Genomic DNA, 26,913 nt, shown 5'->3' with positions numbered 1-26,913 from the left:
CATTTATCCATTTCCCCCTATTGGTCTCTACCCCTTCCGACGCAGAGATTCTTCGTTATTTAAGATTAATTCCCCTTTCACAGATTTAATTTCGTATACTTAAACAGTTCAATCATATTTATTTAATTTTTCATTGGCTAATCGTAGATAACTCATTTTGGGTAATTGTCCCGAGCTGGTCCACTCAACCTGTCTCGTAAATCAGAGTTTTCAGAATAGAATTTCTCTTTCAATTTAAAGGTTCCATTTTTTATATATCAAGAAAAACACCGGGTGGACACTCGTACCTGTATCCAGACCTTTATATACTTAACCTAAACAATATTAAGAAATACTATCATCTTCAGTAGAAGGATCTCTTTATGTTGATGAATTCCTCATATGCTACAGGTGAAAGCATATAAATACCATTCGAAAGACAACTGCAATTATGTTACTAGACTTGAACATTACGGTCGTGAGCATTACTAAAATGGTCTGGAAGGACTCAAAAGTTCTTTTTTTTCTCTCTTTTTTACAGTTTTCGAAATAGTAGGTGGTAGACCAATAGAATCTTTCATCTCTGTGTTTTATAGACAGGGATATCTCAAACCGAGGGGTATTTTTTTCAAAGTTTATAGATAGAGGCTTGCCGAGAGCTATAAACTTTGAAAAAAACATCCCAAGGTTCGGGATATCCTCGTCTATAAAAATCAGTGGTGACTGATTATATTTCTCTCATATTTTTTAGAAAAACATCCCGTAGTATAGGCCTGCTATAAGTACACGTGAACCTAATGTATTGTCATGAATGGCGTATGAATACAATGACATGTAAATTAGGTTGAAATATATGTCAAAATACTACAATTCAATGCGTGTTTCAAGTTACGAAATAAACATTTATTCAACACACTTTGACAGTTTTAGGTGTATATTTCATACATCCTAAACAAAATTAGCAATTGATTGCATTATAATCAATCGTGTCACTTCGAACTATATTTTGTTTGCACACGTAGATCTTGTAAACAAGTTCACTCGAGTCCGAATACAAAATTCTAGGACGCTTCGCCTGAGCTGGGAATGAAGTGTTACCATTGTTTATTGTGATATTGAATGGTCCACCAGTTATAATAGCACCGTGGAAAAGGCACAATCATTTCTGCTTTAAAGTGCAATTGGTCAAAGGTCAGATGAATTGAAGTGCGTTGTATATTGCGTAATATATTATTATGAGCTTGTCTTTTCTCTACCCCGGTAAAGACTATAAGACTCTTTTCTATATGGGTATGTAGGATAGGGATATTCCACCCGAGGGGTCACAAAATGTGGTAAAACCCGAGGCTTGCCGAGGGTTTTTACTACATTTTTTGTGATCCCGAGGGTGGAATATCCCTATCCTACATACCCATATAGAAAAGAGTTTTTTTTCTATCATTTCTAATCTCATATTATCAAATATTTGCACTCACCTCGCGGTAGCCATCACTGGACGCCGCCATTTTTCAGATTTCTATTTTTTTTTTTTCCCTTGGGCCATATACATAAAAAAAAAATGCTGAAATAGATTCTCCATCCCCGAATTTTGCAAACTATGTTTGCGGTCGAAAACATAATATGGACTTTGAATGTAAACATCCAACGTCAGTGTTTAACTGTTTTTTCTTCAAGCGGGCTGGGTCAAATACCCTGTCAAATATATCACCCAGAGACATGTGTACGCGTCCAAATATAGTGCCTTAAAACACGCAATAAAACAACACTTTTCTTTTTAATATTTACTATTGCTCAATGTATAATATATCATAAACACTTTTTACATCCTTGAACATGTTGGTCAAGTTATTAACACTACTTCACTGTCAATAGTAATCTTACAAATCTTACACATTTATAAATGGAATTCTCGGTTTGCTTGTGAGATGACGTCACTTACGTCACACATTTCGCGACAGGAGGAAAGTTAGTCACTGTCACTTTCAATCACACGTGGACGACGGCGGAAAGGCTGAGTCCCAGGGTTTGTGATGTTGATATTTATAGAACAGTTTTGTAAATACGAGCCTGCAAACAATGACTCCAATCGACTATGCGTTGATGTGGACGAAGAGGTTGACGAGGACATAGTCGATGAGTGCGCGGGAAAAAACTATGAATTACTCCGCGCGCGAGGCTTTATTACACAGGCGCCTGTGCAATAAACGTCTAACATGACCATGTTTATTGCCCTGGACAGGCCTGTCTGACACAGGTGGAAATGAGAGAAAGATTTATCTTTCCCTACTCAAAACGAGGATAACCCTGTGAAGTATTGGAGAAACTTCTGTTTGACTTTCGGTCTCCAAGGTTTGACACTACCTGCTTGAAATGTTTTAATTCATTTGATTGTAAAACGGTTCAGAATATACTTGACGTTGTTTTATTATCAGATACATAAATATTAAGAATATCTTTTTAATCTTTGGGCTGATGGGCCTTCCCATCTAGAGTTCGACTATTCTTTTGAGCAATTTGGATTTTCTTCAGCCGCCTCCAAAGCTTTAAAAGGATCTCTTTCATGAACAATGGAATTTCGCCAAGTCACCAAATTAAGTAAAAGTGGGTGGTTTTTGTGGCACCTTAAGAGCATTCCCATGAATTCAAAAGGTCCATAGGGCCTGTGCTATAACCCATTTAGTGTTGTAACCATTGGAGTATGACAGGGATCAGTTTTCATCTGAAGAATTATACCACAGCGTACAATACCAAATGATATACTGTTTGATAAACAATTATCAGTCTGACAATATGGTGGTAAATATTCTAAACAAAAACAGAAAGGTAACACTACTTTATTCTGTGATTAATTAATTAACCCCTTCATAAATCCTTACCAATCATGTACGAATAAAGTAATTGATCAATTCTGATAAAACTGCAGTCATGGTTCATTATAAAACTCTGCGTTCAGTTGATTTTATTCGACTGTAAAGGACGTTGGGGTCAATTTCAAAGGTAACACCATTAGTAATGGGTATGGCCACCGTTTGCGAAGTAAACAGCATTGCAGCGTCGTCGCATGGAACTCGTAAACCGGCGGATAATTCGAGGAGAGATGTTGTTCCATTCAGCGATCAAGGCTTGGGCCAGCTCCTGCAAGTTTGACGGCTGATTTTGACGTTCTCTAACGCGTCGCCCAAGAATGTCCCAGACATGCTCAATCGGTGACAAATCAGGTGATTTAGATGGCCAATCTAACACCTGTACGTTATTCTGCTGCAAGAAAGTTCTGCTGACGCTACTGGTGTGCGCTGGTGCGTTATCCTGTTGAAAAGTGGCGCCAACGCCATGGCGTCTAAAGAATGGCAGAACCAATGGTCTTAAAATTTCGTCCCGATATCGAATTCCGGTTAAATTGCCATTTAACACAACAAGCCTGGTACGAGTCCCCCCACAAATACCACCCCAAACCATTACACTTCTGCCGCCAAAGCGGTCCCGTTCTGCGACGCAGCAGTTCGCAAAACGCTCCCCTCGTCGTCTCCACACTCTGCGCCTTCCGTCACCGTGTTGGAGACAAAACCTGGACTCATCTGAAAACAGAATATTGTTCCATTGTCGTAAGGCCCAACGACGGTGAACACGGGTCCAGTTACGCCGATTATTACGGCAAACAAATTGGGTCCAGTGTAGGGACTCCGCGCTTTCAACTGGTAGGCCCTCAACCTGTTGCGGACTGTTTGGGGAGACACACGACGCCCAAACAGTGTCCTTGTAGTCTCTACTACGGTTACGAATCGATTGCGCAAGTGTATCAATCGTATACGACGGTCATCCCTGGCGGTCGTTTTATGGGGTCGGCCGCTTCGGGGACGATCGGATGTTGACCCAGTTTGGTTTAAATGACTTACCAACTGGCAAATTGTCTTAACACTGCAACCAAAATGCCGTGCAACTCGACGGCGAAACTCCCCAGCCTGGATCATGCCTACAGCCCTTTCTCTCTGTACTTGTGACAGCCGGAGCATAATGATTGCCGCTCATTATAAATATATATTTGGTCATACTGATTTGATTTATAGTTCGTCGGATTTACTGCTCCTATTTTAAGCGATCAATAATTTCCAAACAAAATACCGCTCCTATTTCATCTCCAATTAAAATTGACGAATCCGGACTTATTTTGCATGGATTCAAAATTTAGAAATTGCCCTATTTCCGGATCACAGTTGCGTTTGTCACAAACGTCGCAATTATATAAAGCTTTTTTTCTGCGTCTGATCTATGTTCGACCGGAAAAAAAACTAGCTAACAACATGGGAGTAATCATAGTTTCTGTAACGACTGAGACTGGTCGTTATAATGTCATACCAAACAGCAATGGAGACAGCTGACAACATTTCGTTTTATGATCTGTGCGATCAGTTAGAACTATCGCATCAGATATTGGAAATAAGAATTTTCGCTTGTCGTCCTCCCTGTTCAAACAACATCGTCGTCTCCTCGCCGACGATGCTTGTATCGGTATGTGCGGATTTGAATATGAGATTCGCTGAATTTTTAGTCAGTTATTGCCATAAATCAGAAGGCACAAATTCCGTTAAATGTAAACAGTCTGCATTTTCCGTGCTCATGGCGTCACAAAAAACTCTCTCTCCCACCGAAACCTACAACTTCAAAACTGAATGCTACCCAGAAACTGTTTTGTGACTTGATTGACTGGATTGGAACTTTTGACGATGGCTGGCCTGGTGATAGCCAGGACCAAGGTAAGAGAGTCATAGGTCTTCTCAGCAATGCACTATGGAGCATCGACACTTGTCATAAAAAAATTTAAAGAGAATGGATTCCCAATTCCCGAATGTTTCAGTCCATTTTAAGGGTACAACAAATTTGCTTTGTACCGTCACAAAACACCAGTTTTGACAGCAGAAAAACTGCAGTTGGTTGCTGAAGATTTGGCTAAAGGTTTATCTTTCCCATCTATGCCAAAGCAACACGATAAACAAAAAAGACAACTATCGTCACAAAAATCTATATCAAGTAAGAACGGAACCTGCGAGGAGTGTTGAATGTGACTCTATCTGCAAATACATTGAACCAAAACCAGTTCCAAATGAAATTTATAAAGACCTAGACAATGTTGTCAAGACTACCAGTGACTTTGAAGATCTTGACCACTACTCGCCACAGTCCAAAACATCCCGCAGGAAATATATCAACAACCTCGCACTTTCAAAGCCTACTATGTTATTCCGAATGGCATATGGAGGCAACATTGGAACATTGAACTTCATGTGGACGGTGCATGTTGAAGGTGAGCACGATACAATGAACGCACAAAAAAATTGCTAAAAACTTTCCAGAATTTTCAACACGGGGAATGAGAAGAGATTTCATAAATGAATACTGTCAGTTTGTGAAAGCTCTAAAAAGTGTTCTGCGGCACAGGAACAGAGGGGGTGTCGGAGAATGATGACCAAAGAGAAGTCGATGAAAGGGTTTCCGAAATACTTCTCACAGGCGACGATCCTCAGTTGTTGCTTCACTACCGGGAACTTAATGGTAAAGAAGTAGATAGCAAATATAATGAGTTTTTCACAGCCGTGAAGAAATATTTTGACAAAGAACTTCTTCCGGTACAAGAGCGACGTCATGGTGATGAGTTATACCTGCCCCTTGCTATATCAGTTGAAGATTTGAAGAATCATGTGGCCAAAAGTCTACCAGAAGGCACACCAATTCCCACCAATGAAACAATTCGTTTACAGTTCATGCCAAACAATCCATTTGAAAGGACTGCACTCAAATACAAAGGAACAATTAATATAAAATACCATGTTCAAACCAGATTGGCAAGAGTTGGACATCCAGATGCACGATATGTGGCAACACTATTGCTATTTGAAGGAGTTCTGTGTGAAATATCGAGACTCTGCCACTTTCATCTGTATAGATGATAAAGCCATAATACCTGTCGGGGAACCTAGGATCCCAATATCTACTGGTGTGAGAAGTCATAACAAAGCTCTGGTGCCTGCGTCTGGACCACCTCTTGTAGCCACATATCATGATTTCCATCTCGCAGGCCTTGTGCCGTCTGTGATGCTTGTACCAGCATTACCAAAAGATGCTGACGACAGTTTCTTTAATGGACAGGCATTTGTTACATTGAAGGACAAAGTATTTGAGGCATCAAGCCCATTCCGACAGGCAATGGAAACAACAAGAATTCTCCGAGAGCATTACTCCAGTGATGAAGTGGATTTGAAGAATCCCATATTGTGCATGTGACAGATGGGGGTCAAGACCACCGCGTAACATTTGAAACAGTCAAAACTCCTCTTCTACAAATGTTCATGCAGCTGGATATGGATCTACTTATAGCGATTCGAACTGCCCCAAATCATAGTTGGATCAATCCCGCAGAACGTTGCATGTCCATTATCAATCTGGCACTTCAACACGTAGCACTGAGTAGAAAAGAAATGGATAAAAAATTTGAAGATAAAATCAAGAATAAGTCTTCCCTCAATGCTGTTCGAAACCTAGCTACCAGTTGTTTGGGCTTAAAGGAGGCATTTTCAGAAAGTATTAGCGAGGTACTAGAAACAGTGAATGCTCGCTTTGGACGAATGAAACTGAAAGAAGTTCCTTTCATTGTGTACCCTGGTGTTCCAGGAAGTGAAATTGATGACCATCTCGACAATGTTAGAGAATTTACCCATGCTGATCCTACCAAAGTTAATCCAGCTGCTTCCAGTAAAGATCTCAGTGAGAGTGGTCAGCTACTGGTATATATTGGTTTTAATATGTTTAATAGTTTAATACCTGCATAAAGTTAAGAAACCTTAATAAATAAAGATAATTAAATGTCTTTATAATTTATTTGTCCACAGTTGCCAGGTACTGACTGCAGGTCATAGGTTTTCGCGGGTACTCCGGCTTCCTCCACCATCTTAACCTGGCACTTCCTTACTTCCTTAAATGACCTTGGCTGTCGATAGGATGTAAAGCAATAATAAATGAAGAAAATGTTATATTTTAGAAGAAAACACGTTATAATACATGTAGTATTGAAAGGTAAATTTAATTGAGGAAATATTTTACAAGTTATCTTTTCTTTATTTGTATATAGGACTTCCTGAGGCGTCATAGTATAAGCTGTCATTACAGCTTTCAGATAGGGAAGTGCTTTGACGATCACTGTCCGTGCTGCCGATTTCAGCCACCACGGCTCTTGGAACCCATTCCATTTCATCCTTGCCCAGTTCCGGTGAGTCTGGCCACCGCTACATGAGGTTTACTGAGGTAATTAATGCAATGCTGGCAGGTATTCAACAATAAGTTCAAATATATTTTCATCTGACAATATAGATTAGAGCTTTAAGGTCATCAGTGTTTAATACGAAAAAGATTCATTCAATATGATAAAACATTTTTGGCAAGAGGATGTTTATGGATTATCAGCTAATACAGAGAAAGATAAAGCAAATTTTAATTGATTTTACCTGGCAATTTGATTTGCAGTTCTAGTAGTTTGTGTTTTGATACCTCTACTTTCAAGAATATTTATTCTATTTTTTTATGGGTAAATTAATTAGAGGTTAAATGGAGAAAGAATGTATCTCTTCTCTTTCTTTTAATATTGTGATGTGCCCTTTTTCCACTCAACCCTGAAAAAACGTAACTATTATCAAGCTGAAATATGCTTTAGCATGGTGTTGTATGCAAGCTTCTATTTTCTTGACAGTTGCATGGAAAAGATGTTGATGACTCCCATCGACCCTCTGCAAAGAACACTTCAGCTTTCTGCGATGCTGCTGTTGAAGCTGATCGAAGGAATCGAGACGTTTTGAAAGCAGGGAAAGCCAGAGACACTCTCCACTGCAATGACTGCGGCCGTCCACGAGTCATGTACTGCAAATCAAGACAACACGCGAACAGGTAACCTATATCTATATTCAACTAACTGTTGTAAACCTGTCTATAATGACCATACAACAGAACCGAATAGGGTTTATACTTTTAATACAAGTGGACATCATACACAGGTCAAATGCTCCAAAGTTGGTTATTAGTCCCCAACCGGAAACCAGAGGGGGACTATAGTTTTGCGTCGATTCCGTCCTCCATCCTTCCGTCCATCCATCCCTCAATCTTGTCCGGGCTTTAACTTCTATACTTTTTCATACTGGAACTTCAAACTTGGCATGTGAGAGCACCATGGTGAAACGGCGTGTTGTTTTACCAAAAGTAGGTCACTGTGACCTTGACTTTGAATTTTGACCTCTATTAAAGTACGCCCAGGAGGGGACTGTAATTCTTCTAATTATCTTAATGTAGCCTATCATAGTGATTTGCAAGTCTTCATTTATATGTGAAATTTGTGTTCCAAGGAAATAATCTTTGTTAAAAAACTAAACCTCAAATGATGAAATATGTAATACAGAGAAACTGAAATAATAAAGTGTTAAGAGCGGCTTGATTCATTCAAGACATTGAGGCACACTTCTGTTTCATGGCTAACGACTGAGCAGCAATGTTGATTTTATCTGTCAATCCAATTGATATTGGTGTTGCTGGATAAAATTTGGCTAAAATCGTTAATTTGGCATGAACATAGTGTCAAATGATAATACTTCTGTTATTCTTTCAGGGTGTATATCTGAGGCAAATCCGGGAAGAAGGCGACTTTGTTTGTAGTGAGAGTTTGTCTGAAGAAAGTGGATTGGTAACCAGACAAAGTATTAACTGCACTTCTGAATTGGAGATTACCTACTATTCAGCACCACTGAGGGCCATAGCACCACCCTGCTGTGTTTATTGTGGAGCACAGGAAGGCTTTCTCGATGAGTACATAGAAAGACTGCTGGCAGAATTTCCAGTAGTAAGACCACTATGTCTTAGCTGCCGATATAAAGGTTTGGACGCCAAAACATGGGGGGAAAGTTGTTCAAGAAGCCAAAGACATCAACCCATCAGGATGTGTATGTTTAAGCTATGATTGACATTATTGTGTCTCAGGAAATCAAGTGCTTTACAATTTTTGAACTGTCATTTACTAAAATAAAACAGCAATTATATATTGTCCTGTCAGACAGTTGGTATTTAATAACCAACATATTCCAAATTGACTGTGTTTTAGACTATGCAACGTAATTGACTTACTTTTAATTGTTTGTAAATGTTTGTGATTAATTTTCTAGTCATTCCTGTTAACTTTTCCGTTTGTTCTTTTTTAGTTTATAATTTGATAAAGGTATATCATTTTTTTCAATATTTTTATATCTTTTTACAAGGTTTTCTTTCAAGCAATTGTTGAATACAATACAGTTAATATGCTTTGAAAATGTGTTTGTTGATAATTTCCTTCTGATTAACATAATTGGTGTGTCCATTTTGAAATTCTATTCCAGTGCAGGTCTTCTTCAGATATTCAGTCTTGCTCCACCAAAATGATCTGCTGAACTTGATGCAATTGGCCATGGATAAATGCAATTACATTACAAATTAATGGTTTACTATGAGATATTTTGTTGGGTAGCCCTTGAAAACTACCATTTCTTTTTATAAAAGGGCTATCAAGTAAAATGTCTACCCCAATCTAGGACTTCAGATTTCTTTTTCGGTATCATGCATACAATTTTTTTCTAACATATTTTCCTTATATGATACAATATAAATATGGATAAAATGATTTATTACTGGAGACCTCGATCAGGTAGATGTTTTACTTTAAAAGATCTGTCACTTAGAAACAACATTAAAAACCAAAAGAATAATTTAATTCCAACATAAAAACATTGCTAACAGTCGCTTGCTCCAATTTTAAATCCTTAAATCTCGAAGAACTATAAATCAAATTGGTATGGCCTTAGTATATCTGTATTTGTAAAGAAATCGCCGAATGGTACGCTTCCGTTAATTAGACTTCAGTTGTGTGTTAGCGCTGTATAAATTAATTCATAATTTCTAGAGTTCAATTAGATAATAAAAAAGTAGAATATCTAAAGTCACTAGATTTACGAATTATGACAACACAGATGAATCTAGATAGCATCATCATGAGTATTCAGACCCCCGCCTACAGACGTTGTTTGTCTACTCAAAAGAGAAATCAAATCCTAATTGAAATTGTAAAACAAAGTCATTTCTTTACGTATGTAGCACTTTACAAATAACCTAGAGAAGTGTTAACGGAATATATTACATAAGTAGCTGAAAAGCTCGCATGTCGAACACACGCTGGAAACTCACTGGTGTATCTCTAAAGGATATCTAAAGCGCTATTTCGGCACACACTTGTAGACTACCAATATCGAGACGATCGCTGTTTAGTCAAAGATGTGCATTTCAGATCAATCACGATACCACGGAAACGGAACTTATTACACCACTTTCTTGGTCTTTTATTGCATAATATGAATTATCTTTTTGCTATATATCGCGAAACACTCCAGGTACTTTTCAATTGCCACTTTCACAGAGCATGACTAATTCTAAGTAATTAATGTTATGGGGTTTGGAGAAAGTGGGTGGTATTTAGCTATCTTATATAAACCAAACTCAAATATGTTATTTTGATCTCTAACTTTTTCCAATTCCAATGATATTTAAACAAAACATTAGTATGAAAACATCCCAGTAAACGTGTAACAATTTGCACCAAGCACAAAAGCACACAAGATAAAACAAGAGATAGTCGATGCAAGATTTGTGCTAATAGAAAAAGACGAAAGACGGTACAATGCCGTAACTGTAGGTCTCAATAGATTATGACTTACATCTATACCTCTTAACATGTAGAAATGAACATGATTAAATTTTGTCCCACAACTAAGTCTTGAATAATGTACTTTGTTTCATAGACATTTAGAATTTAAGATTTTGCTCTATAATCAAATCAAAATTTTTCGTCAATAAAGTATCATCGTTATTCATCGGACCACTACATTCAGTAAGTCCCTACGGAACCCTCGAAAACATTGAATTTTCATGTCAAAAGTGTTATCGTAATTTTTTTTTTTTTTTTTTTTGTTGGACACCTCAAAATAAATTAATCGTTAAGTTGGTTAATTGGGACAGTGTCACATACATCAAGTCCTTCGATTTTGAATCATTATCAACATTTATATCATTTATATTTTATTACTTGTTCATTTCAGTTTTTCTGAAAATGAGCGACGAGGTAAGAAAAAAATATCGATCACAGAATTAGCTGTTAGCGATCACAGATAGTCATGCTGTAACACGACCAACTAAACTGAATGCATAATATTGATTTCTTCATCTTCACTATCTTTATTATTATAGAATGGCTGGTTTGGTTTGATACTTCGGCAACTTTCATACATACCTATCGATTAATCTTGATTCATTTGGAAACAAAACCAATATTATTGAGACAGGAACATGATATAAACATAGCATCACATCATCAAGACAAAGTAGCTATAATGCGTTGTTTCGTTTATTTCAAAATTACTTATAATCTTTATTTTAAAAGGAAAAACAATTCCGTTCCATTCAAGCTCCCTGGTATAAAATGAATGTCAGCCTTCGGACATTAAATGGTAACACTACAGATGTGCCAAATCCCTGGTTGCGCCGTCAGTGGGAAAAGACAATTAATCTGACATTTGGGTGAAGTACCTACAGTGATTTACCTATGTCTGTAAGTAGGTCAACACACAAGGGACTGACCATTATACATTCCCGTGTGATGGGAAATCGATTAGGTCGTTGATAAACAATATGACTATTCCTATTGATTTCAAATGTATAGAAAAAAACATGTAACGACATCTAGGTTGTCCTACAATTAATGATATCTTTAATGCTTGGAAGTATACATTTCGAAGTTTCACATTGCACGTTAACGAATGATGTTGCTTATCAAATAGCATTTCTAAATCTAAAAAGTAAAGCATTCCATTGAAGTGCAGTGTAAGCAATAAAGACTGTGCTACATAAAGATGGCTTTATACAACTCTGTTTTACCAAGCTGTATGTAATCTAAACTGAGACCAAAACTAAATAATAAATATCAATCATGTTTTACTATCAGACATTCGATGATTGCTGGTAGATAAGAGAGGCATTTTTTCCAATGAATTTATTTATCAGCTTGGCACGTAGATATAATTGTTTACGACTATTTTATCATATTTAAAGGCAAAGGTCAGTAAACAGAACTGAAGTTGATAGGTTTTCCGTGTAAACACTAACAATACCTTGTAAATGAATGAAAATATCGAGTATTAAGACGTTATTGTAGTAGAGTAAATATATCACTTTGAAAAATACAATTGCTCTGAATAAGTCACTTATACGGATAATCTTTAGATAATTGTATATATATCGGTACTACAATAAAAATGGGTTTTTTCTGCTCCGACCAAAGTCACTCTGGATTTGTATAATACAATACTTCCATTTCACGTGTATCTCAAATGACCTAGTTGTCGCTTCATGATAGTAGTTATCCTTTAATTCGCTTTCCAGTTGTTGTGTTTTTCGGTTTTTGTTTTCCTAAACAGTGGGTCTTAACCTTGGGGTCAGTTGGCATTGCAACCGTCAAATTCTTACAATCGATACAACTGTTCTTATTCATTCTCCTGACACTAGAGGAAACACGAGTCGGCATTTAACAACTTCTTAACCAACAAGCGGTTTTAGTTCGTCGTCCGCATGGCTTTATAAACAAGTAATAATAGTACAAAAGTTGGTAAAACTTAGTGATTCAGTCAGTTTAGAACAATGCTGTATGATATAAAGACAACGTTCTAATATTTCCCGTAGTAAATTCTGAATATTAAATGCTTTTTTGGTCGTATGTGATTGTCACATTTATTATTGTAAATTAATTATAAGCAGTGATGGATTTGTTATGCTTCATCGAGGTAAATTTAGTATATTGTCGGAAACCTTTTCAAAAGTGAGGTGGTAACTTTGGTTTCTTTTTTGTTAGGCTGTAAATAAATACCGCTTTCAGGACATATTTCTTATCTTTAACGCAGGCGAAGAAAACACGGGTTACATCGTTCTTGTCCTGCCACGTGCTAACTGTGAGAAACTCGTCAGCCCGGCTCTCTCCCAAAAACGTTATATCAAATGCAGTTACCGGATACCAACTCATGTCATGTTTAAAGTGAGTGTAGTAATTAGCAAATACTGCGTGTGTTGCACAATCGGTGAAAAAATTGATATACTGGGCAGTAGTTACATGTTTATTTATGTCCAAATCACTGTATCTGGTCTTCACAGTCATGCTGTATGCGTCGTAAGGGACATCCGGAAAGCTCGAGATGGGAGGCAAATGTCTTTGTGTGTCGACAATGTCCGCAAAGCGTCCGATATACCAGTCCGGAAGTGGTTCGGGCCTCCGTGATTTTCCATTGATGTGGACCAATTTTATATAGAACTTTCCCCACAATTCCTCGGTATTATAGTTCGATAGCATTACTTCCATCATATAGGAAGTTTTACCTAGGTTAAACATCGTTGCGGTTGCGAGAACCTGATATTTTTTATATTTTGAAACGAGGTGAATCAGTGGTGTGAGCTTACATGACATATGGACCGTGAACAACATATTGTTTGTACCATGAAATAAATCTTTATATTCTGTAAACACAGATTCATACTTCGGAATTAGGAATCCGTCGATAAACATCCTCGCTATAGCCCATAATGCAAGGTTATCTGAAACAAATTCAAGGTCACGTGTTTAACATGAAGGCAAAGAAAGCAAAAATCATACCAAGGTGTTTAATGTACTTAATACATTGTATATAAATGATACATAATGTGTGAGGATTATTATGTTTTCACACGATTTAAACACGAACACGTATGAGAGAAGGTCAAGTACGGTACATGAACATCAATTAACCGCAAATATAGGTGCTTAGACTGAAATATAAATGTCTTTGCAGGCAACGTGTGTTCGAGATCTCGAAGGTTAATCATAGGTGACCATGACGTGATATTCAATGTCGCTTTGTGTTCAGTAAATTGAAAGTAAAATAAACAATATATTTCTATATTGTACAATCATACGAATATAGTTTCGTTGTTATTGGTTACAATCGAATATTTGAATTACCATATAAATAAACCTAAACTGTTCACCACTTGTGGCGGGTTGTAATTTGATGAAAGGTTTTGTTAAAAAGCATTCACATTTGGGTATGGTCTACATGAAGATGTGTGATAAGAATATAGTTGAGTATGATGTCGATTTGGTTTATATATTGTCTAACATCGTATAGACAGCAATCGGCTGAAGGCGAAAGACACGTGACCTCGACTTACCCTGATGAAGTTAGAAGACCGATTGATGAGTCGGAATCATTGAAATTTGTTTCTATTGGATTTTACGACAACAAACAGGTTTCCGGTGGTTTGTGTTCGACATTTTTTCAAATCTTGTCTTTCAGATATTCATCATAAATCAAAGGCACATGTGTTTCTCGTTTTTACAAGTAGGAAGAGCGGGATTTATTGTTGAAATGCTAAAGGTTATATTTCAGCAGATGAATTTTAGAGGGAAAAAACTTACTAGTTCTGTCAAAGCAAAAATATGGAAGTCCATGAAAGAGAACTTCCGCTTTGCCTCTAGATACACTGAGGACATCTGCTGCAGACATCGTAGACTTCGAAAGTGATCCTCTTCAAAGACAGATCAAGACTTAAAAGATTTGAAAAAAAATAATCATTTTGTTATTAAAATGTTTTGATTAAGAACGTTTCTTAGTTTCGAAAACACCACCATGAAACTTTATATCTTCGTTGTAAGAAACAAGTTCAAATTGTTATGATGCTGTGTGATAAACGTGATGATACCAATTTCCATTTTAAGAAAGTAACGTTCTTTTCTCCCAAACATACAGTGTTTTGTTAAGATCACAGCTCACATCCTAATATATGTACAAAAGACACAAGTGAATAGTACCTTTGTAGCTACCAATACAAATTTAGAACGGAATCAGCAAAGCAAAGTAATTAATTAAGTTATTTCATCCTTCTATTGACTAAATTGTTAAAAACTAAGAGTCGACCAAAGGAAGTCAAGACAAGTTAAACTTAAGTCAAAAACAAATGATGAAGAATGTGCCCAATCAGCAAAAATCAATATATTTTCTCAGTATCATAACAAGCGATGATGAATGATTTCCCAAACATGTGTTAACGAGAGCAGTGTCGCGGATCGAAAGTTGAGATACAGTGTACTTGAAACATGCCATCTATGTTACGACAAACCACAAGCATTGTCTCCCAACTGCAATCTCAAATAGTGTACACGTGTTAAAACATACAAGTGAATAACATATTTTGAGTATATCACGATTCCCGTGAACACTTGGTTTAAAGATGCAGGCTGATGAAGATTGACTTCTCTGTACCTATTATCTTTATTGCTTTATTCGTACACGTGAATGACAACTAAGACCTGACCTTTTATCTCAAAACAAATGGTTTCCCCTAATGTCTCCCTTGACGCTGCCTCACTTTTCGCTTTTGTAAAGAAGGCTTTGCGTTCTGTCGTCTGGATGAGATATACCAGAGAAGTTCTGTGTAACATGATTTTTGAATTGCCATGAGCAAGTTACTAGTTTAAACAGTATTTCAAATTTACGTTTCTTTCTTATTGTCTAACTTTGTTCAATTTGTTCTTCCACTAGTTCTGTGTGAGCTTCTTCTTGTTCCACGCCTACTTAAAATTATTGTTCAACTGAGTACATAGTAACTGGTGATTTAGGCATTATTCAAAATGTTAAGCCATAAGAGCGACGAAGAGTCTTAAAAATAATGAAATCAGGTCTGTTGATTGAAAAATGTATTTCAGGACACTTCTAAACTAGAGAAACGAGAGTGCTTCGTTGGATTTACTTTCTGAGCGGGTAAATTTATTTGGTCCATCATTCTTAAAAGCAGCTTTAAGTCTAAAATGAAAACAAAACACCGACCACCTTTCCTTGGTTCTCATGTAAAACTCACACTTACTGTACATTACAAGATTTACATAACAGATATTAAATATTATCTGTATACAAAAAGAAAAAGGTTTGTTTAATAACGAAGGAGCCCAGTATAAACATTATGTTGTCTTTGCAAGGAAGATATACTGGCTAATTATGCTAAGGTATTACAATAATTTAGATCACCTATTAATGATAAGGATATTGACCTTCCTCGTTTATGTTGGATTCCTAAATTTCACAGGAATCCACATAAGCAACGGTATATTGCTGGCACGTCTAGCTGTACAACCAAGTCTTTGTCAATACTGCTTACCACCATTAGTAGTATTAGCAAATCTGGGTTACAGTCTTATTATGATACTGTTTACTCAAGAAGTGGAATTAGTAGCATGTTGATATTAAAAACTCCATAAAGCATTTTGAGAAATTTTCAACACCCTCTTCTAAAAAACATTTCTTCCTGAGAAAACTTTTTCTACTCTGTACACAACATAGCCAATTCTAAACTATAAGAACGCCTTCTCTCTCTTGTTATGAGAGCTTTCTTTTCTTATGCACAAATAATATGGTTGTGAACTACACTGAAAAAATACGACCAAATTAAAGAACAAACATACGGAGGACGAAAAGATAAAAATGATCGCTTTTCTTGTTGGTAAACTCTTCGTCGAGTTTGGTTGTAAGATCTTCCAACAAACTATCGGAACTAATTTTGCCGCTCTGTTGGCTGACTTGTTTTTGTTTTCATACGAGACTGAAGACCTTGACTAGTCGTTTACATTCACTTTCAGCTATATTGATGACGCCATGTGAATTGGAAATTACAGGCACGACAGACTCTTCTCAGTAGATTATCTCGATCTTTCTTATAACAAAACCAACAAGGAGATCTTTCCATCAAGCTGTACGATAAGCGTAATTTTTGCGTTTCCTTATTGTAAATTTTCCATTTCCAGATAGCAACGTCCTGCATCCCCAACCTTTGATTGATTCGATATTCAAGGGCCGGTTCCAATGTTCAGAATTTCCGTACAAGAAGTCGTCAACTGACAGACAAACACGTAGCAGAGGGATTCAAAAGGTGCAGGTTGATGAAAATGATGTGGAAGTTTACGGCCGTCTTGGTGAGCTTATTAAAAATATTCTGTTTTTGTGCGGAATGTCTTTTCAATGATTTTGTTGACGTGTTGGTATTTTCTTGTTGTTTTCTATTGGCCATAATGACCTTTCTTAGCATCCAGAATATAATAATAATAGTACGCCTTGCCTAACGCTCAGCATTATGGTAGTGTACGACCACTTTGTTCCTTGTCAATGATTGCAGAAAAACACACCAGAGAATAACACCGTTTATTACAAATTTAGCGTTAGATACAACAGAGCCAAGTAATGAAATTAACTGCATTATACAGCTGTTTCGTTCTTCTAGGCCTCGTCAGTGATGCTAAGGGCCTGAATTTTAAAGCCGAAGAGGTGACTAGGAAAGTCAAGTTGAATATTTGTTTTCAGTATACTTTAGTGTGGTAACATTACAAATATAGCACGAGTTGTGCAATATCGCAAGAAGACTTACACGAATATATCACAGCCGTAGTATAGTAAACTCATACGCATACAAAAGTACACGATCCTTAAATGGTCATTCATCTTAATATAATGTTTAGCATAAGTACCTTTTCGTAATACAATAAACATCAAGAAAATACCAAAATGGCAACATAATTATATTTCAGACTCAAATCCCATAAAACTAGGGCAAAATAAGAACAAAAGAAAGATTTACAAGGAAACTCCAGAAAAAGGCGAATAAATGTTTCGGAAGTGTCACGTTCTGAAATGAGAACAATGTAAACAACAACGGAACCAACAGGCAAACTAACGAGCATCAAATCCGTACAGCTGCATGCCACTCAAATAAATAGAATAAATCTCAATGAGATCACTTCCCCATAACTTTCATCAACCCGCGTCTTTTGAACCCTTGTACTGCGAGTTTGTCAGTAATTTGACGACTTCTTTCAAGGATTATTTATTCTTTTCTCTTGACTCTCTTGCCTCTCGTTTTGCCTTTTAGCTGAGTTTCCGCTAGAATGTAGAATGTTATTTAATCTGTTTCCAAGCGTTGACATTCAACCAAAACCGAAGCAAGTCATTAGAATCGAGTATTTGCATTTTGATGTAAGTTAACTTTGAGGATGTCATTCCCTGATGGGCGCATGCCTTTGTTCTTCGCAAAACGATACAATGGCGATCCTTTTGTATCATTACGGTATGGTCTACATGTCTACTGTACATTTGTTCACACGTAAAGCATCTGTCTCATATACCAATGAAACTTACCATTACAATGCAGACAGTTCAAAAACACATAGCTGACAAAACACTGACATTCCCGAAAACAAAATCACGTCAAAATTAACCAGTTCAATGATTTTATGCGAAATGCGATATGTTCGGTCTTTCGGATTTCGTTACCAAGTTATACATGTAAGTCGTCAGATCAATTCGTCATTCTTCAAGGCTACATACGTTATAATCTCACCAATGATGTTGCCATTCATTTGCGAGATATCATCGAGTGTTGAGTCTGGCCGAGGCTACATGATCCTTCCTTAATGTGTTCCTGCCATTACGTTAAAGCCTTGTGACTGCCTCAGCCGGATCAGCACATTATGTCACTAAACTAAAACCTTTCAAATCACTAACCCCGTAATTTTCTACGTGACATCATTTCTATGTTCTTGTTTAAGCCTATGGGCTTCCATTTGTATTTCCAATTTTCTGTTTTCAGTTCCAAAAGGGTATATCCGATAACTTTCTTTGTCTAGTGTGAGGTGTAACAAATTTGTAGTGTTGATACTGTACTACGATACAATCCGTACGAAAGAACACTTTTGACAGTTGCTCATTATAATATTCTTTGCTATTCAATGAAAATGAAAGTGGTATTTGGAAATTCGAGATTTTAGTATTTCAATATCACAATTCATAAAAATTCATAAAAATTCATAAAATGCTTTTGAGGGAAAATACATAGAGCTTTTATTTGTCACCTTTTATGTGCGACAGTTTTATTGTGATGAGCAATTCGATATGCAAGCAAATCGGCTTAAGAACAGTCAGACTGGCTACAATAGCAGACACTAAACTGTTTAAAGCTGGTGACAACCTCCTTTATGATATCCTTATGCTTACTTAAAATGTTTTAGCTGAGATTAGCGCATAGCTACACTCGCTGATATTTGTTATTAACTTCACGTAAATACATGTAGTTTGATATCATAGGAGATACGATAAAACTGACTGTATTATCACGTTTAGAATAGAGAGCTTAAACAATGACTGTATATTTACATTTTGCACTCATTTAAGAAACAATTCAGAGATTGTTTCGTTGATACGTAGTGTATGTAACCGCGTTCGGACATTGTCAAGAGGTATAACAGCCGTGTCACGTGATCTTGACTTGGCATAAAAGGTAGGTGACATCATGTTGTGTTGTGACATTGGTTTTCTGAAGATACATCGTTAGACTGATTCAAATAGATCATTAAGGCCTGAAAAGTGGGAGCCCTGTAGAAATCACGTCGTTTATTTGTCTCTCAAAGTATCACCTCTTCCTTGAGAATACTATTTATCAAAGTGTTTTGACACGTGCAGCAGGTTAGATGGTCCTTTTTCGATCGAAACAAGCAAATATGTCCCCATATAGGCTAAGCGTTGGTGAAACCGACACTTTTAAACTGTATCGTTATCTTCGTATATAGGTCTCGGCGTCAGAGCTCATCTCCGTTGTTCTCTTATTTTGTGTTTTTAAGGAAATATCAATTTCGATCACGCGATTCAGCTTCTTGTTCTTTTGGTATTCTAAATATAATGATAACGGGAAATGAAAGAGTAAGGAGGCAACAGGGGATAAAACACTAAGACAAAATTCATTATCTAATTTCAAGTAAACACAAATTTCTCCCATTCTAAAGTATTTCAAATCTAAAATATATGTAATTATCACAATATCAATGAAATTCTACAATAGCTTAGATCTTTTTGGTCAAGCGTTGCCTCGCATCTTCCGAATCAAAACGCTTCTTTCAACCATGGATGATGTAAAAGCTCCGGAATATGTCACCATCATTATCATCTAACCAACTTACAATTCGATCATACATTTTAGCGTATCATTATCACCTCCAGGTCGAGGTCGATCATCTGCCTCAACAGGCAAGATAACCCCCATATTAGGGCTAGCGTTAGAATGGGTGTCAGGGCAACGTATATCGGGAATTAGGCCGTGAATTGAAAATAATCATTATTTTAGAATATACAATTAATAAGAAACACAAAGTTGAAACCATCTATTACACAACAATGCTTATTTCACAAGTTTATTGCGAATAAACATGTTAACAGTATTACTTGTAAATGTCATTTTCCGCTTAAGCACACTCGGACGCTTTGCAACCCTTTCTGGCATGTCAATGATTCAGATCATTGCTGATTTCCAGAACATACCTTTTAAGGAGTTCGATAAAAAAAATATCGTGTTATTTTCTATCAGTAGTATACATTTGAAGGGAAATACGGCATTTATGACAGCAATTTCTTATTCCGTGAAGGTTGTACAAATTTCCTGACAGGTATACCATCTCAGTATACCCTTCGCTGTAAGGAATAATTTGCAAAATCAGTAGGATAATCTTACCGTAATCACACGTTAAGACGAGTAGGCCTTATATGTCACTACTTATCTATACCCAAGTAAAGTATACCTGTACATACCTCGACTGTGATAGATGGTGAAAAGCTTTTGCGATGGGTCAATTGTTATGCATTATGTAGCCAAAATTTTTGTGGGACTTTAAACAATATAAAACTTGATGGTAAACACTGCATATATATATTTACAGGTAGCAATTATCCTTCCCAACAATACAATAAGATTTCTTAAAGCTGATTAATAGTGTATCTTGATAAAACAGACTTACCTGAACCAGACCTGTAGGTCGCTTAAATACACAGTGATAGTAGTTGGTGCTTAATCATGAATCTGTGTCACCGTTACTGTTATCGATTCACCTTTATATAAAAAGTTATGTTTGTACATGAACATTGAACGATGAAGTCATCAAGTGTGTGTATGTTTGCTGATATGTCAGTTGTGATATCATTCACTACTGCAATCGAGCACGTCATATTTAATACAGCTACCATTAAATCTCTCTTCACTTAATTCTTGTCGTTTGTTCCAGCGTTAGTCTTCGTGTTAACAGAGCATTACAATGATGCAGATTTTTTCTAATACGGAAGACAATGTATTTATAAAATTGCATATTTCTTATATCCGCCCATAATCAGAAATATTGTTCTCTCAAAATTAAGGCATTCTGAATTTTTGTTACATGGAAATTTTATTGATTCCCGTAATATGAATTCGTACTGTCTTTATCAATCTCATTACACTAGAATTGGCATACCGCCTTGAAATTATAAAAACCACAACCTTGTATAAATATTGTTGTTCATGGATCATTGGTTTTGTTTTTAGTTTTTGTTTTAAATGTTTTATACATGCATCATAAATGCTACCAAATAAACGCATATTTTGTGAAATCTACTGATGACCAGAGGACGGAATTTTATTATGAAGAATGTAATAATATCAGCTACAGCATTCTAGGCCCTCTGGCGTAAGATCATAATAGTACGAGTAACTAAATCGATATACTTGTTTATATGTATCCACGTATTTTGGCCCTGTGTCTTTTCCCTATGCATGGAAGTATGTGTTTTCTGGGTATATAGCGATGATTTGTTTGTTTTTTTTTTTTTTTTTTTTCTAACACTCAGAAATTTGAAAGTTAGCTTTTGTATGGTTTTCATGCGAAGTAGAACATAGCATGTTATGATTTTCCATTTCCATTTGAATCCGTGTCCTACATACAGAAATCCAAATGTGAACAGTTGAGATTAATAAAGATTAAGGAACGGTTACAGATAGGAGTTTTATTCTTTCTGTTTATATTTATTTTGTGAAGTTAGTCAGGGAGTCATTTAAAAAAACAATTCATATCGTAATTAATTCGTATGTTCTTTCACCTATTAAAACCATGAATTAAAGCAAATTAGCAAAACGTGTGATTTCGTTATAGAAAATAAGTGAAAACCTTCAAACAGTTTTCTATAGCACTATAGTAGAATTACAAGTAATATTGCACAGAAAAAATATACACTTTATCAAACGTAAAATTAATGAATGGTATAATTGCCTGTGCAGTCAAGAGTATGAATGAATAGACTTAATAGCTCGTCACTTGGAGACAATATGGTGCAAGAGTTCAATGTCACAACAAATTATTTGAGGCAATGCATATCATCTTTGAACCCCTATTGCTCTTGTGACTCTGTGAGTATGAGTGAAAAGTATTTAAAGTTCCATCATTAGTGATCTCTTAGGTAAAGTACTACTTATTTTGTCTGAATTTCGCTTACATATGACGTATGAATGAAAACATTATCACTTGGTTGGAATAACACAACTTAGTTAACCAATAGTAAACATCAAGACAATACCAACATGTCAACATGATCATAATCCAAACCAAAGTTCCATGAAACTAGGGCATAATATGAACAAAAGAATTATTTCCACGTTGATTCCTGATAAGTGCAAGGAGAACAACACCAGGTGTTCCAGAAGAATACGCGTCTTCTGCTTCATCGACGGCACCTTTGGTCATTCCAAATAATGTCACATTCTGAAATGAGAACAAGATATATACAACGGAACCAACAGACAAACTAACGAAGAAAAACAACGCGTCTGGCTTCATATTATAAAAAGAAATAGAATATTTTTCAATGAGATTACTATGGCGACAGTATTACGTACCAGTAATTTTCATCAATATGCATCGAAAGTGATCGAAAATGAAGACTGAATTTACATTAGGAGTTTCATCAGCACCATAATTCAATCAATTTCGTATTGTTCCGTGTATTAGATCATTTAAAAGCAATGTACATCTGTATATTCTGAACCGTGCCACTATCCGAATGAATCAAAACGTAGCATGCAAGTTACGGCAAAACTCGGGAACTAAAAGTCCATCAGCAATGTCTATCACCTGCAATTTCGAAATTTGATAAATTTAACCGCTTGCAAATAAATCATATACCCAACCAAAATAATGTGTTTCTCCATCTACTGCATACATCTGCGTGGTCTTCATATCATACTTCGGTCAAGATGGAATGGTCAACGACGAACTAAAGCACTTTTGCAATGAAACGACAATATCGATTCTTTATTACTCTTTGTGTTTCAAGCACAAATGTGCTATAGTATATAACTTAGTCCACAGTCTTATGTTCATCGGTACCACGACAAACTGATCGGATTACTTTCAATCTGTTGAAATTAAAATTAATGTTATTCTGTTGAACAAAGAAAAAACTTCCAGATGATCTTAAATTTTGTGTCTGTTAACGGTTTTCAAATCGACTTTCTAATCGCTGTTTTTTCAATCATGTGTTGACTTTAGTTCACCACACTCAATGGCAATATACATTACATATGCATGTACTTGATCTTCACGCTTTAGTAAATAGGAATGTGTAGTGAATGAAGAAGGTCCTATTTGCTGATTTTCGTGATATATGCTTTCCATTGATTTTGGCATTTTTACATTTGAATTTATGGTATAATGGATTCTAATTTGATAAAATGATGTTAAAAATAAGCAAGCGCAAATAGAAGGATAGCTTTGGAGGCACCAGCTGCTTGTCCACTGACTGGTATCACGGCATGTCCAGGAATCGAACAATAAATTGCAACATTATGTCACTCAATCACAAATTACGAACAAACAAAAATTCTGTCGTCCGTCCTTCTGTCACAAAATTTTATTGGTCTCGAGGTCTCTTTCCTGTTTTCAACCGATCGCTTTCAAACTTCACCGTGGCATGAATTTATGAGCGGCACTTTGATTCGAGGATATTTTGCCCAGTTACTGCCCCTTGTCGTTTTCATAATGTTTTATGAAATTTCAAATATAAATACTAGGATTTTTAACGCGCACTTAACATTATGAAGTTAACATATTATAAATATATTTCGATGTATGTACAGAAAATAAAAAATAATCTCCAAAAGCATACAAGTATTAAACCAAGATCTGGCCAGAATATCAACAATAACTTAGACCTTGTTCAGTTGCCACCACAAGCGGTGTCATGCCTACCCTTTCGCCGGGGTTTACTTCTTCACAACATCACTTGTCCTGAACGTCTCATCATATTTCAACAAAATTTAGTCTAAAACATCATTAAGGACAGGCAGTTATTCATGCCAATCAGACAGTTGATTCGACTTCAGGGGACTGGAGGCAGGCCCCGAAAGGTTTGCTTTTCAATACTGGTATTCGTCACGTCAACGTGGATTTAGACCAAATTTCATTTGAAACATCACTTGTGGGGCAATGATTGCATCACAAGGGCTGTCCTTGAAGTCAAAACGCTGATAACAGATAAAGAAGGATTCGAGGTTATAAGAAGACGTCTATCTTTCGAGAGAACACCTGTCTGTGTGTGATATTGAATATTGCGGGGGGAAGGGGGGGTCGTGTAAATATATATTTCACCGCCGTATCATCGATTTTTTTTTTTTTTTTTTTTTTGTAATTACAGGTTCATTTTACAAGTTCACAGGCACACATCTGCGATATTGCTATGCTGAAAGCATATAACTCTATATTACTTTTTTATGTTTACTTCCATACATATTCCCACTTCTCTGGAAACAATGAAGCTGATTCAGAGTAAATGTCAGAAGTGAGATGTAACTATTTTGACACGCTGCCTATCACGTGTGAGTGTGGTTTTAAAATGCTCAGGAGGATACCGAAAATGAATCACTAAAATTGAAATTCTTAAGAATAATTTTTGACATATTTGTTTTCGAGAGCATCTAAAATCTTTAGTATATCAAGAAGATATCAACTTTATTAGAAGGGTATATGTTAGAGTTTAGATATTGGTTTGTTAGGTTTCTTGTTTGTTTGTTTAAATTTTGACCATTCATTTCATGGAAATTATGACATCCTTAAGATAGGAAATCTGATTATATTGAACCCAATAGCAATACCACAACATCACCCAAGTACACTAACTACATCACACCACCAACACACAGCAGAGTACGATTTATCAAACATGCAGCTTTACAGGCATGGTATAGCTATCAAAGTTATCGTTATAAACGTGAGAAAGAAAGCGTTATATGCTTGGTATAAAACAAATGCAGCTTTATTGAAGTGGTATCTTAAATATGACAGTGTGTAGCCGTTGTATACCAAACAAATAGTTAGATACGAAGTACATCAAAGAAACATTTATAGTTGTCCTATCTAAAACGTACGGCGACAGAAGCAAATAAACAACGTGTTGAAACATGCAGGGAAAGTGTAACACACATGTAGCTTTATAGGCGTGGTCAATCACACAGCTTCAGAGGCAAGGTATACCAAAAAAAGCATTATAAGGGTGGCATATCAAACACATAGCTTTAGAGACCTGGTATATCAAACATGCAGCTTCGGAGGCGCGGTATATTAAACACACAGCCTTGGAGGCGAGGTATACTAAACAAAAATTACAACGGTGGCATATCAAACACGTAGCTTTATAGAACTGGTACATCAAAAATGTAACTTCGAAGGCGTGGTATAGTAAACACACAGCTTCAGAGGTGAGGTATACCAGACAAAGCTTTACAGGTGCGGCATATCAAACACGTAGCCTTAAAGATCTTGTGCATCAAACATAGTTTTTAAACGTGATCTACAAAACGTTTACAGATTTACGAAAAATTACCAACTATAAAACATGGATAACGAATTATACTAAACATCATTATTGAAAGATGTAGTATATCATAACTACAACTTCATAGGACAGGTATATCAAACACACAGCTTTACAGGCGTGGTGTATAAAACATATCACACATATAGCTTTATGGTGTGGTATGTCAAACATACATCGTGATCGATGTATACATATCAATTTTGAGATATATTAAACGAACGTAGATTTCCTTGACGAAGTAAACTACATGACCTTATTGAGATACATTAAATGCTAGCAAAGACTTGCAAATATATTTATAAAAAAATTTAACAACAAAAATCTGAAAACATTTGTGATATGTGTTTATTCATATGAGACACAATCAATACATCACATATCAATAAAGAAATATGCTAACAAAGTTTTTAGTAAGAATTTGGAATGTTAAATGCGAGAAAAACATTAGTTAATATAATGATATTATAATTTGATTTTTCTAATGAAGCATATTTTGATAAGATACTATCCTCAATGTTTTGATATTATGTTACTGTTTTAGACTATTTCCCGAGGTTATTATCCTTCATGTTCGATTTCATTCCACTAAAGCCGTTTTTCCTAATATTACTGACTAATATTTATTGTGTTTTCCAAAAAATGCTTTAATATATCTGTTATGGTATTGAATAATGTAAATGTTCGTTTATTTTGTATGTTAAGTTACCAATACAGATTTTTTGTTTCGCTTTGATGTAGATTCCCCGTACGTTCTTTTAAATGAAAATTAAAATCTGAGAATTTAACTGCTTAATACAGTTGGTTTCGTCCTTCTGGGACTTATAAATGATGCTATGGACCTTACATGATTGAAACCTTAGAAATGACTAAGAAAAATTAAACTTGGTAAATCCGATTGCAAACATCGAATGGAGTGGTGATTTAAAAAAACAATAGACGTGAATAAACTGAACTGCCGTCTTATACAGAAATATCAACCTTTGAAACTAAAGTCTTCCTGCAATGATACACTCTCTGTGATCAAACCTTTGAAACTAAAGTCTTCCTGCAATAATACACTCTCTGCGATCAAAACTGTCTATTTTACTGCGTTTGTGTG

General features: G+C 36.0%; 1 protein-coding gene across 1 annotated transcript; it reads left to right on the top strand.

Moving 5' to 3' along the window:
• The first annotated feature begins 6,314 nt into the window (after positions 1 to 6,314).
• LOC132544583 (uncharacterized) lies at positions 6,315 to 8,968 on the top strand. Its single transcript, XM_060208201.1, has 4 exons — positions 6,315 to 6,755; positions 7,100 to 7,237; positions 7,715 to 7,873; positions 8,621 to 8,968. The coding sequence occupies exons 1-4, from the start codon at positions 6,315 to 6,317 to the stop codon at positions 8,966 to 8,968; spliced, it is 1,086 nt and encodes a 361-aa protein (XP_060064184.1).
• Positions 8,969 to 26,913: the final 17,945 nt, after the last annotated feature.

The sequence above is a fragment of the Ylistrum balloti genome, unplaced genomic scaffold, assembly GCF_031769215.1.
Source record: "Ylistrum balloti isolate Yb309-2 unplaced genomic scaffold, AGI_CSIRO_Ybal_v1 Utg369802, whole genome shotgun sequence".
Classification (NCBI taxonomy): Eukaryota; Metazoa; Mollusca; class Bivalvia; order Pectinida; family Pectinidae; genus Ylistrum; species Ylistrum balloti.
This window is presented reverse-complemented; position numbering and strand designations above follow the sequence as displayed.

Coding starts and splice junctions, on each gene's coding strand:
- LOC132544583 (XM_060208201.1), top strand. CDS start 6,315: ATGTTCATGCAGCTGGATATGGATCTACTTATAGCGATTCGAACTGCC. Junction 7,238..7,714: donor TTCATCCTTGCCCAGTTCCG/GTGAGTCTGGCC, acceptor TTTTCTTGACAG/TTGCATGGAAAAGATGTTGA. Junction 7,874..8,620: donor ATGACTGCGGCCGTCCACGA/GTCATGTACTGC, acceptor TTATTCTTTCAG/GGTGTATATCTGAGGCAAAT.